General features: G+C 40.6%; 2 protein-coding genes across 4 annotated transcripts in view; both read right to left on the reverse strand.

Annotated features, from left to right (window-relative positions):
- myo3b (myosin IIIB) overlaps positions 1–6328 on the reverse strand; it is an 87457-nt gene extending 81129 nt beyond the window's left edge. Inside the window, exons 1-2 of the mRNA XM_083775936.1 lie at positions 6243–6328; positions 5744–5786 (exon numbers count right to left, since the gene is read on the reverse strand). Coding sequence (XP_083632062.1) covers positions 5744–5786; positions 6243–6282 — 83 coding nt within the window. The 5' untranslated portion in view covers positions 6283–6328. The remainder of the gene's footprint in view (positions 1–5743; positions 5787–6242) is intronic.
- A 1042-nt stretch (positions 6329–7370) lies between these two features.
- ubr3 (ubiquitin protein ligase E3 component n-recognin 3) overlaps positions 7371–15662 on the reverse strand; it is a 52582-nt gene continuing 44290 nt past the window's right edge. For 2 of the 3 annotated variants that reach the window (XM_083775911.1, XM_083775909.1), the window contains 7 exons: positions 14568–14692; positions 13333–13440; positions 12974–13099; positions 12274–12453; positions 9708–9917; positions 9439–9578; positions 7371–9110 (listed from right to left, as the gene is read on the reverse strand). In XM_083775911.1, the coding sequence (XP_083632037.1) occupies positions 8993–9110; positions 9439–9578; positions 9708–9917; positions 12274–12453; positions 12974–13099; positions 13333–13440; positions 14568–14692 (1007 nt within the window). In that variant the 3' untranslated portion in view covers positions 7371–8992. The remainder of the gene's footprint in view (positions 9111–9438; positions 9579–9707; positions 9918–12273; positions 12454–12973; positions 13100–13332; positions 13441–14567; positions 14693–15662) is intronic. The other variant, XM_083775910.1, reaches the window with a different exon arrangement.

The raw sequence follows: 15662 nt of genomic DNA on the forward strand, positions 1-15662 counted from the left end.
GGGTGCTGCAAAGACACCTGTGAAGATAGATTTATGAATTGTTGCGCAAGCAGGTTGAGTGATGGCTTAAGGCTATACAGATATACCACAATCTATTCTATCGGGACTTTCAAACATGCACCACAAAGATAGAGCTGACGTCCTTCAGAGTGTCCTTCGAGGCAGGAAATAACAGCATGAGGACAAATAGCTTTCTTCAACAGCACACTTGTTTAAAAGAACCACCTAGGCTAAATATATGTGTCCAGATTACTTTTACAGTAAATACGATCAATAATCTGTCGATGAGCATTCTGGGATTAATTGCCCCTTCCAAATGCCAGTGAATAAGAGACAAGAGTGCATCACATACCTTGATAATCAACAAGATTTAAGAACCATTTCCTCACAATGTATCAACGTCATTCGTTTTTCTAAAGCTCTGTGGTATATACACTATCTAAACAGTACTTTGAGTACCTTGCTAGACACCTGTTGTCAAGGTAGCATCACCAACTTTTGTAACAGTAGGCTCATATTGCGCTCAAGCAGCTGTCTATCTGTGATAGTGAGCAACATCAGATACCCACTCTACAATATCAACTTTCTCCTGCCATTACAAACGAAGGGTCAAGTCTCAAAAACACAATAGCTTTGTTTATTAAGCTTACTAAAGTTGTTGATACAGTTAATACTTGCAGTAATATGCCTATCCATAATTTCTTTCCAAAACAGTAATGAAAATAAAAAGGGATTTCAACAGTCACTATAAAACAGCCATTAATCCATCTAAAAATGATCAGCAATCCACCTAATCTTTGACCTTGATGAAACTGTTAACTAGAAAATACAGTCAATAGTGTCATTGCCAGTACATTTCATGCCAACTATTAGCAACCTCATCCATATTCTTTACACTACACTGATTTATTCTGATAAACTTTATTCTCCAAAATGCTATACTGAGAACATTATTTGTGATGGTTTAGAATCTAAACCATCTAGATCATTGAATCATAAGTCACACATACCTGTTTCTGACTCGTGATCCTGTGTCACTGTCTGTGAAAATGTTTCCATCTACCCCTCTCAACTAAATGTGTTGGACCAAACCATGCTAATTAAAGGTGATTAATTATTCAGTCAGAAGCATTCTGCAACGTGATCTACTTATAAATATTAAGGTGGCAGATGTATCCACTCATAATGGTCGCTGATATGAAGGATCTCAGGTTGCATGCAGGGTAACCAGGAAGTGCATGAGTTACTTCGTCATAGGACACCCTGCCAATCTCCCCTTTGTAAATAAAGGCATATATATTTACAACTGTTATTACATTTCACCCATGACTGAGTCCAGACAACCTTTGACATCTGTCGCTATGCCACTCAAATAGGTATATTTGCTGTCAATATGTTATGCCATAATATCCGAGTGTTGATTGTTTTTTAATGATTATCCCACAGTAGGCTTCACTAATCTACAAATTAATTTAAGATTATGGATTATAAAGTAGGAGTAACCATTTGATGAATTTGATTATTTAACAATTTAACAGTGTAAAACTACAGCAACATGTGACACAATCTGTTGGATGTCATCTACGTAAATGCTGAATGGCTGAAAACAAAACAATGTTACACCCAGAAGCAAAAACACAACACTAGATGCTACGTTGCCATGAGTTCCGAACCCAAGGGATCCAACAATGTGAAGAGCAGTCGCACTGAACTATAGGCTTGTATCTCCAGAGAGCTTTGATGTCACCTGTATCCTTCCCTCTGTGTACCGTGGTGCTTTTCACATGTTTTAACACATTTAACAGCGAAATGTCATACCAGAATTCGGTCTTCATGGAAAGAGAAAACCTTAAATTCTTTAAATGACCAGAAGATGTACAATTTCGGCTTAGAACAGTAGAACAATGCTGCTGTTTGATGGAGATGCTCTGGTTACCTTTTACCATGTGTTCTATTTGCACATTGTTCTATTTGCAGTCCAATTTCATCACTGTAGGGCCAAAACGATGTATCTCAATAATCTACCCTTTTGTTTTTTCATGAATTAATGGCCTATTTTATAATTTGGCATATGACACTGTCACGCAATAGTAGTGAAAATAGCTTATCTGCAACACCACATGTGGTATTTTCTCTGTTTACGGTTTAAAATATTTTTAAATGTTCACCTATGCCCAAAAATAGGGAGGCCAGGTTTAAAGTTGTGGGTTTTATAATTATTAAACAATTAAATTAATAAACTAAATCTTAATAACAACTACACTGGATCATTGGATCACAGGTTGACTTGTTCCTGAAAACTAACAGTTGTAGACATACAAGGTTTCCGTCCTACAGGGACGATAGCCAGTCAATGCTGGTCAATGTACGGTCATCTGCAAGACAATATAATACAAATGTGCTTGCTGGACCCACAGCGATACTGGCCCAGGACATGCATTGACCACATTGTTGCATTGTCCCCGGATCAATTCTAGCCAGAGATCTGTGTTGCTTGCAACTCCTTACTCCTCACTACTCTTTCCTTTATGTCTTTCTGAAGTGAGTGGTGCAACTCCACGTGGGGGTCCCCGGAAGTTCCAGACCCACAGGAACGCACCCAGGGTACCGGCCCAGTTCCGGCGAGCCGCCCCATGTCGAAAATGGTTGAGAAATGACAGAGTTACCGTGTGGGGGTCCCCAGGGGGGTCCCTCTACTGTACTGTCACTGTACTGTCAATGTGTGTGTTAGGCTGCGCAACAGTGACACTTGGTGGTGAAAACCAACCAAAAGCTATTTAGGTGCTCGGACACAGCCAGCCAGCAAGCCAGGGACACACATGGCTGTCTATAGGAGTGGTTGCACCACTCAAAAAGCCCCAAAAAGCCCAACAGTAAAGTAAAGTATAATTACCAGTATACAAGTGCTCCTTTAGCAAATTAGCAAATAATAAATCTTCATAGTCAATTTACATTTATGTGCAGAGTCTGCACATAAATGTAAATTGACTATGAAGATTACTATGAAGATTACCATGTCTGCACTGCAGACATGGTAATACTCCTCCATTATGAGTCCAGTTGCAACACAGAGGCTTTCTTTGTCATGAGAGGCATTGTGGAAAAAGTTAATAATCTAATTTTCTGCTTCCATCTAACTACTCTCTCTTATACACACGCACTCAAGGGAAAGCCTTACGGTAACTCCAACGGTTAAGCCCAGGGGTCAGTCTTTGGTTAAGAAATACTCTCAACCATAATCCCCGCGCTAAGGGGATACGAGTGGGCTTTGCCGTAAACCTCCAGCAGCCACCATCCAGAACTGAAGCTTCGCATCCTTGTTCTCACCCTGGCTGACTGAAGAATACTGGTGGGCACAAAAAAGGAATGTACACAGAGCTAGTAGAAGTGTGTGCATGCATTCATGCATAATAAACTGAACTTTGAATACACATTTTATAAATATCAGCATTTCCCCTGATACCATGTATAGTAAATTATAATAATATACATGATATGTGAATGGTACAGTATAGAATTTATACAACTTTCCACACTACCATCTAATTCCTCACCATGTTCTGCCATGTATACAGGAAAAACTTTTTAATCGTAAAAACAGACCTATTGTGAGACATTGTGTTATTGTATCTGTGATTGAGCTGTAATAATACACTGAAACATGTTGGCACCCTGTGTGTTGAGTTATAGGGAGCCAATATCCACTGGTGATCCTTCTGGAGGTCTCTAGACAGTAATGTCAGATCCTGTGCATCAGTAAACTGCTTCTAAATAAATAGGATTCACTTCAGATATACCATATAGGCTACTGCACTGCATGGGTGTAGACTAGAGGGAGCTCAAGTGTGCCTTGGGGTTTTGATCAAATCCATCTATCTGCACCGAGTCTCTGTACATACTGTACGTACGTCTGTAATCCACATAACTCTAGAACCGTTCGCCCTACCGACTTTAAATTCAACATGTGTGTTCCACACCACCACAGTGCACTGCCCGGTGTCGAGTCCGTCGAATACACCGTTGTCTAGAACCAGCACAAAAGCCTCTGCCCGGGCTCTGGACCTGATCACCCCTATAGCCATATCTTCATATATGGAGCTGGCCTGTTCTGACATCAAAACACTTCATATTTGGGCATGCCTGACACAGAAATCCATATAGGAATAAAGGGACACAGAGAGACAGATACAGAAATCTCCATATATGGGCATAAAAGGGACACAGACTGACAAACAGATGGGTGGAACGGGTACTCTGACATGGGTCAATACTCTGACGAGTATTGCATTGGTGGGGTAATGGGCATGGATCGCCAACTTCCATCATTACCGACTAAATGCACCAAGTCTCTGTGTACGTGCAATCTTACACATGTGGCTGTGTACATACGTCTGTAATCCACGTAAATCGAGAACCGTTCGCCCCACCGACTTCAAATGAGATATACGAGTTCCACACCCCACAGGTGCAGTGGGGTGCAGTGCCCGGTGTCGAGATAGCCGGTGGTCCAGAACCAGCACAAAAGCCTCTGGACCTGATCACCCCTATATCTCCATATATGGAGCTTGCCTGTTCTGACATCTGCATAGACTCCATATTTGGGCATGCCTGACAAAGAACTCCATATATGGGCATAAAAGGGACAGACATAATAACTGGGTGGGGCATTCATCTCCAACTGGCATTGTTCCAAGTAGGCCAGGGCCCGATGGGCACCACTGTATAAACTAATCAGTGGTCCAATTGAAGTAGCCTATGTAGCTAACTTACGCAATGCATTTTTATATCAATGTATTTTGGTCACAGTATGACTGTAATGTATATGTGTTGTATTGTCTGTTGTCTGTTATACAGATTCATGTGACTTTTCAAATACTATTGTACATGTCATACTAGCCAATGGTTCATAATATGACAGTCCTCTGACAGTCATGTTTCAGGCTGCCCTTTAATACAGTAGCCTGCCCTATAGCCTACTGAATGTAGTCTCAGAAGGAATAGACGACTCACCCCTTTACCAACTCGCCCCGCGAAATGTGTTAATGTAGTTAAGTTAATTTAGTATTTTCCTCCCTCTCTGCAATCTGAAATTATCTTGTATACAGATTTATTTGATTGTATAGTAGTCGACCTCTATACTCTGTAAAATTAAGAAAGAATAACATGATACAGAGAAGGTGACTGCTTTAAGTTAATTTAGGCCTTCTAGCAGCCTTAAACACATTTCTTCCATGTAGCCCATGTTTTGTAATGGCATCATCATGCTATTATGCCCATGGGTATACAGAGTGAACTTAACAATGATAAATTAATATTATAATAACTTTTATATAATCACCAACAATATTGTTATTTACAGCTAAGTAGAGTAGTGGGGCGAGATGGAAAAGGGGCGACCGTACCCGGCCGTTACCCTCAGAAGAACTGAGATAATATAAAATGTCCCACAGTCCCAAGCCCTATACTTCTACACTGACAGCAAACTATGCCTATGACATCGAGTCTGAACTATAACATGATGTTGTATAGTTCAGACGAGGTAATAGGCTATAGTTCAATTTGCCAATTTGCCTAGGTGGTTCAAATTGAGGGACAGTCTCTATTCACACACAGACCGACCGAGCCATTATCAGGTTGCCCAAACAATAATCTCTACTATCTAGCCATTGCGGTACCGTAGGCCTATGCCAAGTTTAGATGAGGTAGCGGCCTATGGCAAGTTTAGATGAGTAAAGTCTCCTACCCATTGTAGCCAGTCTCTGCTGCATCCGTGTTTCCATTTTTACCTGAGAATAGAAGAAAAATGAAATAAAACTAGCATTAAAGAACAATTAAGTCATCCAGCCTATACATGAATGCAAGCAAACATCTTGAGCCGTAGTTGTCCTTCGTTCATCGTAACCAGCAACCTATAACCTATTGTACGTAGAGATAGCCTGCCCCATCGGCATGTATGTTAGGTCTGGTGCTACTGTTAAAACATTACAGCTTCCTTACCGTCCATAGCCACATATCCATTCCGAACTGATTTGTCTTTCCCGAGTGAAGGAATTTAATAATTAACAGTAATGTGATATAGGTATACCTGCGCGTCCTTCTACAAAGAGGAAGCAATACCCTCATGAGCAAAGAGATTGACTTCACTGCAGTGGTCATAAAGACAACATTAATATCGCTTTATGTGGCCTTAATTGCCCCCAGTATAGTTTATTGCGTTAAGCATCAAGTATCCACCTGCTTACCTGTGCCCGGAATAAACTGCTCAAATTCGAAGTTGAACATGTGTTCAGCGATGCTCGTTCAAGTGTTGCCATAACACCAACATTTCAAAACATTGGACTTTTTCTGTCCGACTTTACGCCTTAACATTCAGTTTGGACTGGAGCTATGTGCCTACATGCCTCACAATTTCCACTAATTAGGCATGAAAGGCTTTGTGGCGCCCACTGCTCATTACCTCGAAGGCCTCCATTGTTTATTAAACTTTAACCCACTTAGCCCCCCCACACACACACACACACACACAATGTTGCACGTTCTCTTCTGTCTTCCAGAAATTATTCTACAGGCAAAGACAACACACTTTCCTTTTAGATAACTAAACTGATAAAAAACGAATCTAGTCGCTAATTCACGTCTCAACTACAGCCTTGGATCAAGACAGTCAATGATCATATATGGATTTTCTCGCATAAATGCAAATTAAAAAAAAGGAAAAAAAAACCTATGAGCCTAGCCTGGCATTTGAAGCGTCAATCGACATAGTAGGCTCCACCACACACTCAGGGAAAAGTAGCCTATGTGGTACTGCTCAACTAATAAAATTACATTTCCATTATTTTTGAATAAACATCTACATTTTAACTTTACATAGGCTAGGCTAATGTACAGTATAGGCTATATTTTGTAAATGTTACAAACCGTTTAGTTTTAAATTAATGTTTAATTCTAAGTTTGTGGACTCCATTTTAATTAATATAAACCAGTAATATTTAATGTCACATTCTCTCTCTCTCCCCCTCTAGCAATCATAGTATTTCCCATATGGCCATATGAGTCCCCTTGTGGCCACAGTGTGAGAAAAATAATCCCAGTATGGGCTTTGTCATTGAAAGGAGGATTCATGAAAGTACAGCCTGAACTTGAAAGAACTGAAATACTCAACTGTCATTTATTCATGCTCACTCAACTGAAATAAACAACCCTGTAATGCTGACAGTCGGCCTCCTTGGAGATTATGACAGCAAGGGGAAAGGAAATCACCCTTAAATGGCAATGCGTAAATACATGTATGAGGCTAGAGTAGAGAAGGCATATTATTAAGATGTAAAAAGAGCCTCCAGCAGGAAAAATGAAAATGAACATTATATCTGTGTGTTTATATTTTATTCACATATGTTACATTTTGCATTATATGTCCAAGTCATACTTTCTGATCAAACTCAGAAAGTTTGAGTCAGCACCTACAGTAATGTACTGTATTCTCTCTTTTCATTCATACAGGAGAACACTAGAGCTGTCAGTTACAATTTACACCCTTTACTCGTTGGCTGTTCAGTTGCGGTCATGTACAAAGTAAGTACTACAAAATAAGAGTGAAGGTAAACTCATGAGAAAATGGAAACAGCATGCATGAATTCAAGAGGAACTAATTCAAGTGTTTAAACCTTTCTCGACCTCAAAGATTCCTCATTGAAGCATGTTGGTGACTAGCAATTCAAAACCAGAGATATCACCAGCATTACTCTTGCAGGCATAGCTGGGTAAGTGTCCTTTTTGCTAGGGATAAGATTATAAATCAAAAGATTAAGGACATAAGACACTTGAACAATGGCATAAGCATGCCATGCACCACTTATGTAATGGATACTGATGCCTGGTAATTTTGTCCAATGTTGCGATGTGGCAGGATTGTGATTTTGAACAATTTAATGTATTTGGGAGTATGAGCAATTTACTCAGCATATCTTTCTTTTTACATCTGAGAATATTTTGATATCCGTTTCCCCATAAAACAGAAAAAATACTAATTGAATATGTAGCCTATATGAGGATAAGGGGCATATAGGGAGCCATGACAACAAATGCATTTTAGATTTTTAAGTAAATATTCAACCGGACCTGAAAGTGGCTCGATGGAGGGCAGGACTGGATCATAATGAGTAATAAAGAGATGACTGCATGCCAGGACATTAAAGTGAGCTTGAGTCAACATTCCCAGCCATCAACTATAAACTCAAAGCAAAATGTCATAGAAAAAAAAAATGTCTTCACAAAAGGTAAAATCACTTAGTTTAACAATGAGCAGCAGCATTTATTTAAATATCTAAAACTTTGTATTTTAAACAGCAAAAAGAGAAAAATAATTCCTGAGGATGGATTGCAACTAGACCCATAAAAAGAGCTTTGCTAGTCTGCAATAAAACTCTAGTGTTGATGAGTGGACTTGTCCTGCCTAACATTACATCTACAAACAAGAGTGCACATTGCAATAACTCTGCTACACTCACTTCGGGAGTTTGAAACTCACGCCAGCACAGCATAGCAATTTCCAATAAATGAGGGATATGCATTATAAATGTTGGAGAAAATAAAAAGTCAAACTGAGGGTGGATTTTTACTCAACTATGAGAGCCAAACAAGTGTTACAGGCTTAAATAGCCTTTTGCAAACCTCTTCTCTTTCTGGGCAAAGTTGTGCTTTCACTTCCAACTTTTCAGATTCCATTTCTCCCTGTTGAAAACCACACAGTTAAATCACTTAAATAAACACACACACGCACGCACACACACACACACGCGTGTTAGTCTTTAGGCATGATTGTACACCAAACTTGACATAAACCAAGGCTGTGGCAGCAACACCCTCACTGCATGTTTGTGTATATCACATTTTTAGATTCCCAAATGTTTCATATAGGTGAACACATAAGCCAGAATTTTTTATTTCCCCACTTGGGTTTGTGGATTCTTTTTGTGGGCTTTGGGAGAGTTTAGAGTCCATTATAATGAGGTCCCCAGCGCTTATTGATGTGATCAAAGGTGTGAGAAACCCACTGTTGCTCCAACACCCGATACCTCTCTTCACATAAGAACAGAGGCTTGCCACGGCTAGAAAAGAAGGAAAGAAGGAAATATGTTAAAGAGCTCTGTCTTTTCTTTTAAATCACATGAACACTAGTGTCCCTATTTGGGCATATCACAATAGGCAAACATAGGTGAAAATAGGCAAACATTCTGCAGAAATATCCAATCTACAAGCTCAAAACATTTCGCAATGCAACAAACTGTAAGCTTGTAGATCAGCTATTTTACATACAACAGGGTTTAAGGGGTTAAACAAAGAGTTTCAAAACCATCAATTGTACAAAGCTAGTGAGTAACGGTTTTGTTGATAACATACAACACGCATTGTGCTTAAGAAATATAATTAATGTACCGTAGATCACGATCCTCCTCGCCATGGGCATCTAGGTAAACAGAACCCCACAGGCAGAAGCGATGGCCACGGATGATGATTATGACCGAGGCATTTATCAGTAGGAAGATGCCTGTGGCTGCGCCACAGTGTTGGGAGTGCTGGAGGGGGTGAAATATGAGAGAGACATCGTTTCCACAACTAAGGGTAGCTTAGAATTGTATTATGTGACTACCGAGTTAAAACAAACAACAAAAATGTCAGTGAATGAGTTAAGATGGGAAACTCACCAAAACACATTCACAGATGCCCTGCTGCTTGCAGCACAGTCCTTTGAGGCAAACAAAGGCGCCACAAACGAGACAGAGAGCAGGGTCCTTTGGCACCTTTTTGCAGGCAGTGCAGGACTTCCTGTGATAGTACTGGAAGATGATATTGTAATTGTCAGGTAGCTGGAGGAGACGGGGGGGTGACCACTGAGGACCTGGAACCAAAAACGTCTGGGGAAGCAAAGGAAAACACACATCCATTTGAAAATACCTTTATGTTGCATGGGGGGGGGGGGGGGGGGGGGGGGGGAGATAGTTTCACTATAATAAATCATAAAACTTCTATGACTTCTAAATGCTCTTTATCCTGTCCTCTAGTACTAAGATTCGATACTAAATAATGTCCCCTGTTTAGAAGCATGTGGTCACTCACAAAAACTTTGTCATGCAAGACACTCCAAGTTGTCAAAATGATGGACACACCACCTGTTCTAAACTGCCATGAGGCTATCAACATGCCCTTTGGGGAAACTGAGGCGACTGAAACACAAAACAACATTTTATAAAAAGGACTAATTTCACGTCATTGTCTCCACCAGGCCGAAGACATGGCCGAAACTATGTTTTCTCCCCGGTCCATCCGTCTGTGTGTGCGTCTGTCCAACTTTCTGTGAGCAGCTAATCTCCGGCACAGTTGGAATGATTGCTGTGCACGTACACTCCCTGGACGCCAAAGCAGAACATCAGCCCCAAATCATTCACATTACCCTGTTATATAGTGCCACCAGGAGGACGATTTTTGCAAAACACATTTTTTTATATTACTCCTACAGATGTTGGCCAAACGCCACAAATCGGTACACATCTCTATTCTCTATAGTCACGTGATAAAGACGGAGCCATCAGATTGGCTTCAAAAGTTGCAGAAGTGGTGCGTTTTTAACAAAATGCCTCAAATCTGATTTGACCAATTGCTGTGATTGATCAACAAGTTCCATAACATTCCCAGGCCCAGTACACTTCCATGGCCTCTATCCTGGGGCCTGTTTCACGAAACTTGGATTAGAGATTAAGCCGGGATTTAACACATATCCTGGCTCGATATATCCTGGATCAGCGATTAATCGGTTTCATGAAAGCTGGTTAATCTTGCCAGATTAATTTAACCAGTTAACCTGGATATGTTGAGGCTTGATTCGGTTTCATGAAAGTGATGCTACATTAGTTACCATGGAAACTAATGCTTTGGACTTAGCCTGCTCCGGACCAGGCTAACAGCCAGGTTTAACCTAATCCTGATGTATTTACTGTTCATTAAGCAGTCAAACTGATCACAAACCAATGAGGTTTTCTAGACTTATTAAATTATTATGGGTTTATGTTGCCTTATTTGTATCGGTCTGCATTAAAGGACTAATTTAAGCACTATATAAAATCAAATAACCAAAATATATAGGCTGCACAACATCATGAGTTTGTGAGCTTGTAGATCAGCTGCTTTTGGTGAATGTTCCCCATGAATAGGTTTGCTGTCGTGCAAGTGCACGGTTAAGAAGAATTATTATATTATATTATTATTTCTTTGTAAAAGTGAAAACCACTAAATATTACCATTACTCATTGTTTTACAACATATTACCATTGTAACGTTTCACCCACTACTAGTCCTACATACTTACACCTAGAAACCCCATTCAAACCTATTTAGGTTCATCCTACGGTGGACATGTGTGCCTGAAAAGGAATCTTTGAAATGTTTCATAGTTTTAGAAATATAGTGCTTTCAAATTTGAGAATCTTACAATGGGGCTCAATGGCAGACATTGGCACAAAAAAGCACTTTCACCTAGAAACTCCATTCACACTTTTTATTATTCAGCTTACTGTGGAGACACATGCTGGAACTTTTTACTTTGAAATGTTTTGTAGTTTCTGAGTTATTTAACTTAAACGCCCAATGCATTCTCAATGGCAATAGCACAAACTTTGGCATGCTACATGAACCCATGACCCTCACCAGTCTGGCCCCTGTCTGGACAACAACCCCCTTCCCCAAAGGTAGCTCCCTCAGAGGAGGGAGTTATGGCCAAATATCACAATGCGACAATATCATTATGCTTACAATATTAAGAATTCTGTTTTAAGTTAATAGTAGTGGTAAAATGTAAACTATATTTTTGGGGTAGTTAATCATTCAGTCTATCCACTATTGAGCAGTATTTATTTTAGAAGCTTAAGTCTTAAGTCTTGAATAGATTGGTAAAGATACTGAGATATACAGAAGGGGGCAGTAATGCAACTATTAAGGATGCAAACTGCCATAATACCCCATGAAGAAGAAAGATCAGTAAATCTGTGTACCACAGATTGGGTCTAGAGACAAAAAGCCAGGCTATCTATTCAGCCAGGCTTGCTGATCCCGGCTCGCCAAATCCACCAATTCTGAGCCTCGCTTGGCTTTAGTGGAACAGAATAAACCAGGATTGAAAAAGCCTGGTTTTGGCCTAAATCCTGGATTAGTTAATCCAAGTTTCGTGAAACAGGCCCCTGGTCTACTTTCACCCTGTTTTTACAGTCATCTACTTACCAGTGATTGCTCAACCTGTGACTCCTTGAGCTCTGTGACCTCGGCACACCAATGAGCGAGCAAGTCAAAGGCATTGACTGGCCACTCCAGACATGAGGCACTGTGCATGGGGTTGGGTGGCTGGGGAGCCAGGGCCAGGAGCCCCAGACACACAGCCAGGGATGAGAACTCCTCTTCCTCCTGAGATTACAAACATGCACCCAACAAATGCACGTGTGAGTTCCCTCTGACCGTGGTCTTATTTCACTTCTTTGATTGAGGTTCAACAATCAAATTTTTACTTTCAAAATGTCTCACTACCATATGGGTACGATTGTAATGCCCGTCCAACCACAAGGCAATTTTACAGTGGATATTTCATACGGTTATTCATGAAAGTTCAAAATACATAACTGAGTGGGGCATGCAGTTCAAACTTGCATCGTTCCAAGTAGGCCAGTACCCAAAAGGCACCGCACTAGTAATAACAATTATTTATATAGAACTTTTCATGACATGAAATTAAACTCAAAGTGCTTTACAGAGCAAAGAAAAAACAAAATAACATTAAAATAGCAAAAACATTAAAATAATAACAAAAAGGCAGTGAATCAGGCAAAACAACGAGGGCATGAACAACACAGATTTAAAAATAAACAAAAATGTTGACAAAAATAGGGCTGGTTAAGAGGTTATGACAACACATGCAGAGTAGACGTACCAGACAGCCAGCCAGGTTGTCTCCATAGAGGTGGTGCTGCAGGAGGGAGGCGATGCGGAGGAATGGCAGGCAGAACTGCTGGAGGCTGAACTCTATGGACTGTGGAGACCACACACTGGAGCTCAGCTGGGGAAAGGAGCACAGCGGTTTAACCACTCAACAGCTGGCTGATAATGGGGTGATGTATATCTCTCCTTCAGATATATCGCACCATTGTTTCTCAGGGTTAATGTGCAATTCATCACACAAGAGAAAATAAGGGAAAAAAATAATAAAAAAGAAGGATGCGGCAAGTGAAAGAGCTGGGAGCAAATGACAGGCGATGTTGATGTGAAACGGTTGTCATTTTTGTGTCTCACCATGGATGATTCTTCAGCGTTCACCTTGTAGACACTCCTGTCCTTGGAGAGCTCGGTGATAACATGGCCAAGCAGGACTTCGAAAGACTTCTCAGCGTTGGCAGCATTCTGGGACAGAACATCAGAAAGTTTGGAAAATGTAAAAGTTACGAATAGTAGAGTAAATTACAGAATACAAAACTGTGTTGGTGGGTAACAGAAAACACAAAAAGATCCTGATATAGTAAAGTCACCTCTACAATCAAATGTAAGTGGCCTGCCTCTGTGTTCTCCTAATCCTTGAAATGTGCTGCACAGAGGAATATAATAACTTATGCAGAATAAGCTGTGAGGATGCAATAGTTATTTTCTTGCTATAAAATATCTGACCTGATGATAAGCAGCAGCGACAGTACTGAACGTGTGTTCTGATAAAAACTCAACTGGTTTGACTAATATTTGATATGGAGGAAAAGCTGGCAGCATTTATCAAATTGAAGGTGGTAGAATATAAAACAGCGGCTGCCTTATCTTGCCTGCCGTCCTCCGTCATAGATTTATAGAGGGGGAATTTAATGTCTATGGATTTCTTTCCTCTGGGCTCTGATCTTTGCTCAGACTTTGCATCTTTTTTTATCAACTTCAATTTAAATACAATGGCATCCATCCATATATGCATGCGGTTACCTCTGAGGATTTCAGATGCGTCTAAAGTGGCAGCTTGTGAGTGAGTGCACCATTGTTCATGACATTGTAGTAGACATATTCACCCATGCCTCTATTGCAGATGGAAAAAACCCTAGGGGGAAGGTTTCAGCTATTTGTCTATTGACATTCAAGCCAGCCTCTCACTAATACAGATTTAATAGACTGAAGACGGATGGCCAATTAATGCTACACTCAACAATCACACTTCTCCAGATAATGAAGATCGATATTGCATCCTGTGGAAACCACAAATGAACCTAGGAGGAAGCAGGAACTTCATTCATCTCAATACTAAGTTATACACTGTGATTTACCATGGTTGTGAATTCAGTATAGGGAACAATAGCTCTGGGGAAACAGGTAATAGCTGTATTTGTGTAAGTAAAGACCCTTCAAGAACAGTATGTCCCACATGACATGATTAAGAATGGAATACATGGTGGAGGTAGTCCTTGGCTTACACAGTGCCATAATGTGGAATTCACGAGCTGGACAAAACACCATTATTTGAGTCAATGCTGTCGCATTGATGAGATCGCCACTTTTACCTTCTTGAGGGTTCCAGATGTGCTCCATGCCTGCCTCTCTTCTGGGCTGAACTTGGCTGAGAGAGCTGCCAGGCCTTGAGCGTACTGCAGGTTATACAGCATCCGCACCACACAGTTGAAATGTTCTATGCAAACAGAGGGAAGGATAACGGTTATAAGACACACAGCAGGTGGAAACGTAAAGGAGAAGTGGAACACTTGGGGAACATATCTATATTTTGGGCAAACATAATAATACTAGAAATGTAGTGACCCACTTGAGTCAGTGCAATAAGATTCCATTCAAAGAGGCTAAAAGCCATTCACTGAAATGAGGATAATCTATTGGATTCCTCCTACAGAGCTACGCATGTTCTGGTCTGTTGCTTTGAAAGCTTCATCTAACAGCAGGCGGGTAATTAGCAGAATGCTTCAGGTGGGAAAATGCAATCTGAACAAGGTCTTAGTTTAGATTTGAAAGGAGCAACAAAGAGTGCAATTATTTGCCCTTCCACACAGGAGGCGTGTGTCTGACAGCTCCACTGCGGCGGTCATTGTGATCAGTGTCAGCACAGTAATAACACACACGGCTGTTTAGAGGAGAGGTACACCCACCAGTACCACCTGTCCTTCTCCATATATAAAGAAAAGGACAAAAAAAACCATATTGGTTTTTTGACCTCCATTGCTGTGCCCTGTGCTTCAGTAATGGAGTTCATTCACACGCATCTCTCATGCTGGTGTGCAAAAAAGAGAAAAGCAAGAAAATCAATTCTCTCTCTCACAATGAGTGCAGTAATGATGCTTGCTTTGGCTCAATCAATTTGGAATTGAAAAAGATACAAAGCCCACCCCAAAGGTAATAAGAGGCAGACTACCGTTTTCCTCAACAGAGCCTGAAGGGCAAGGGAGGCATCACCTCTATAGTAGTGATTCTCAACCTTTATACTTTCAAACACTCCCAGTTTGAAATTATTTAGGCCACAGACCCCCATTTGATACAATTTCCATCTCTGGGACCCCAATCTACACCACAAAAAAACAGAGATACAGATCCGTAACTCCTCAACAACCTCTGGGGAGAATATATAGGAAGTATATGGTGCATGTTGAAAA

The sequence above is a fragment of the Protomyctophum parallelum genome, assembly GCF_964188405.1.
Source record: "Protomyctophum parallelum genome assembly, chromosome: 11".
Lineage (NCBI taxonomy): Eukaryota > Metazoa > Chordata > Actinopteri > Myctophiformes > Myctophidae > Protomyctophum > Protomyctophum parallelum.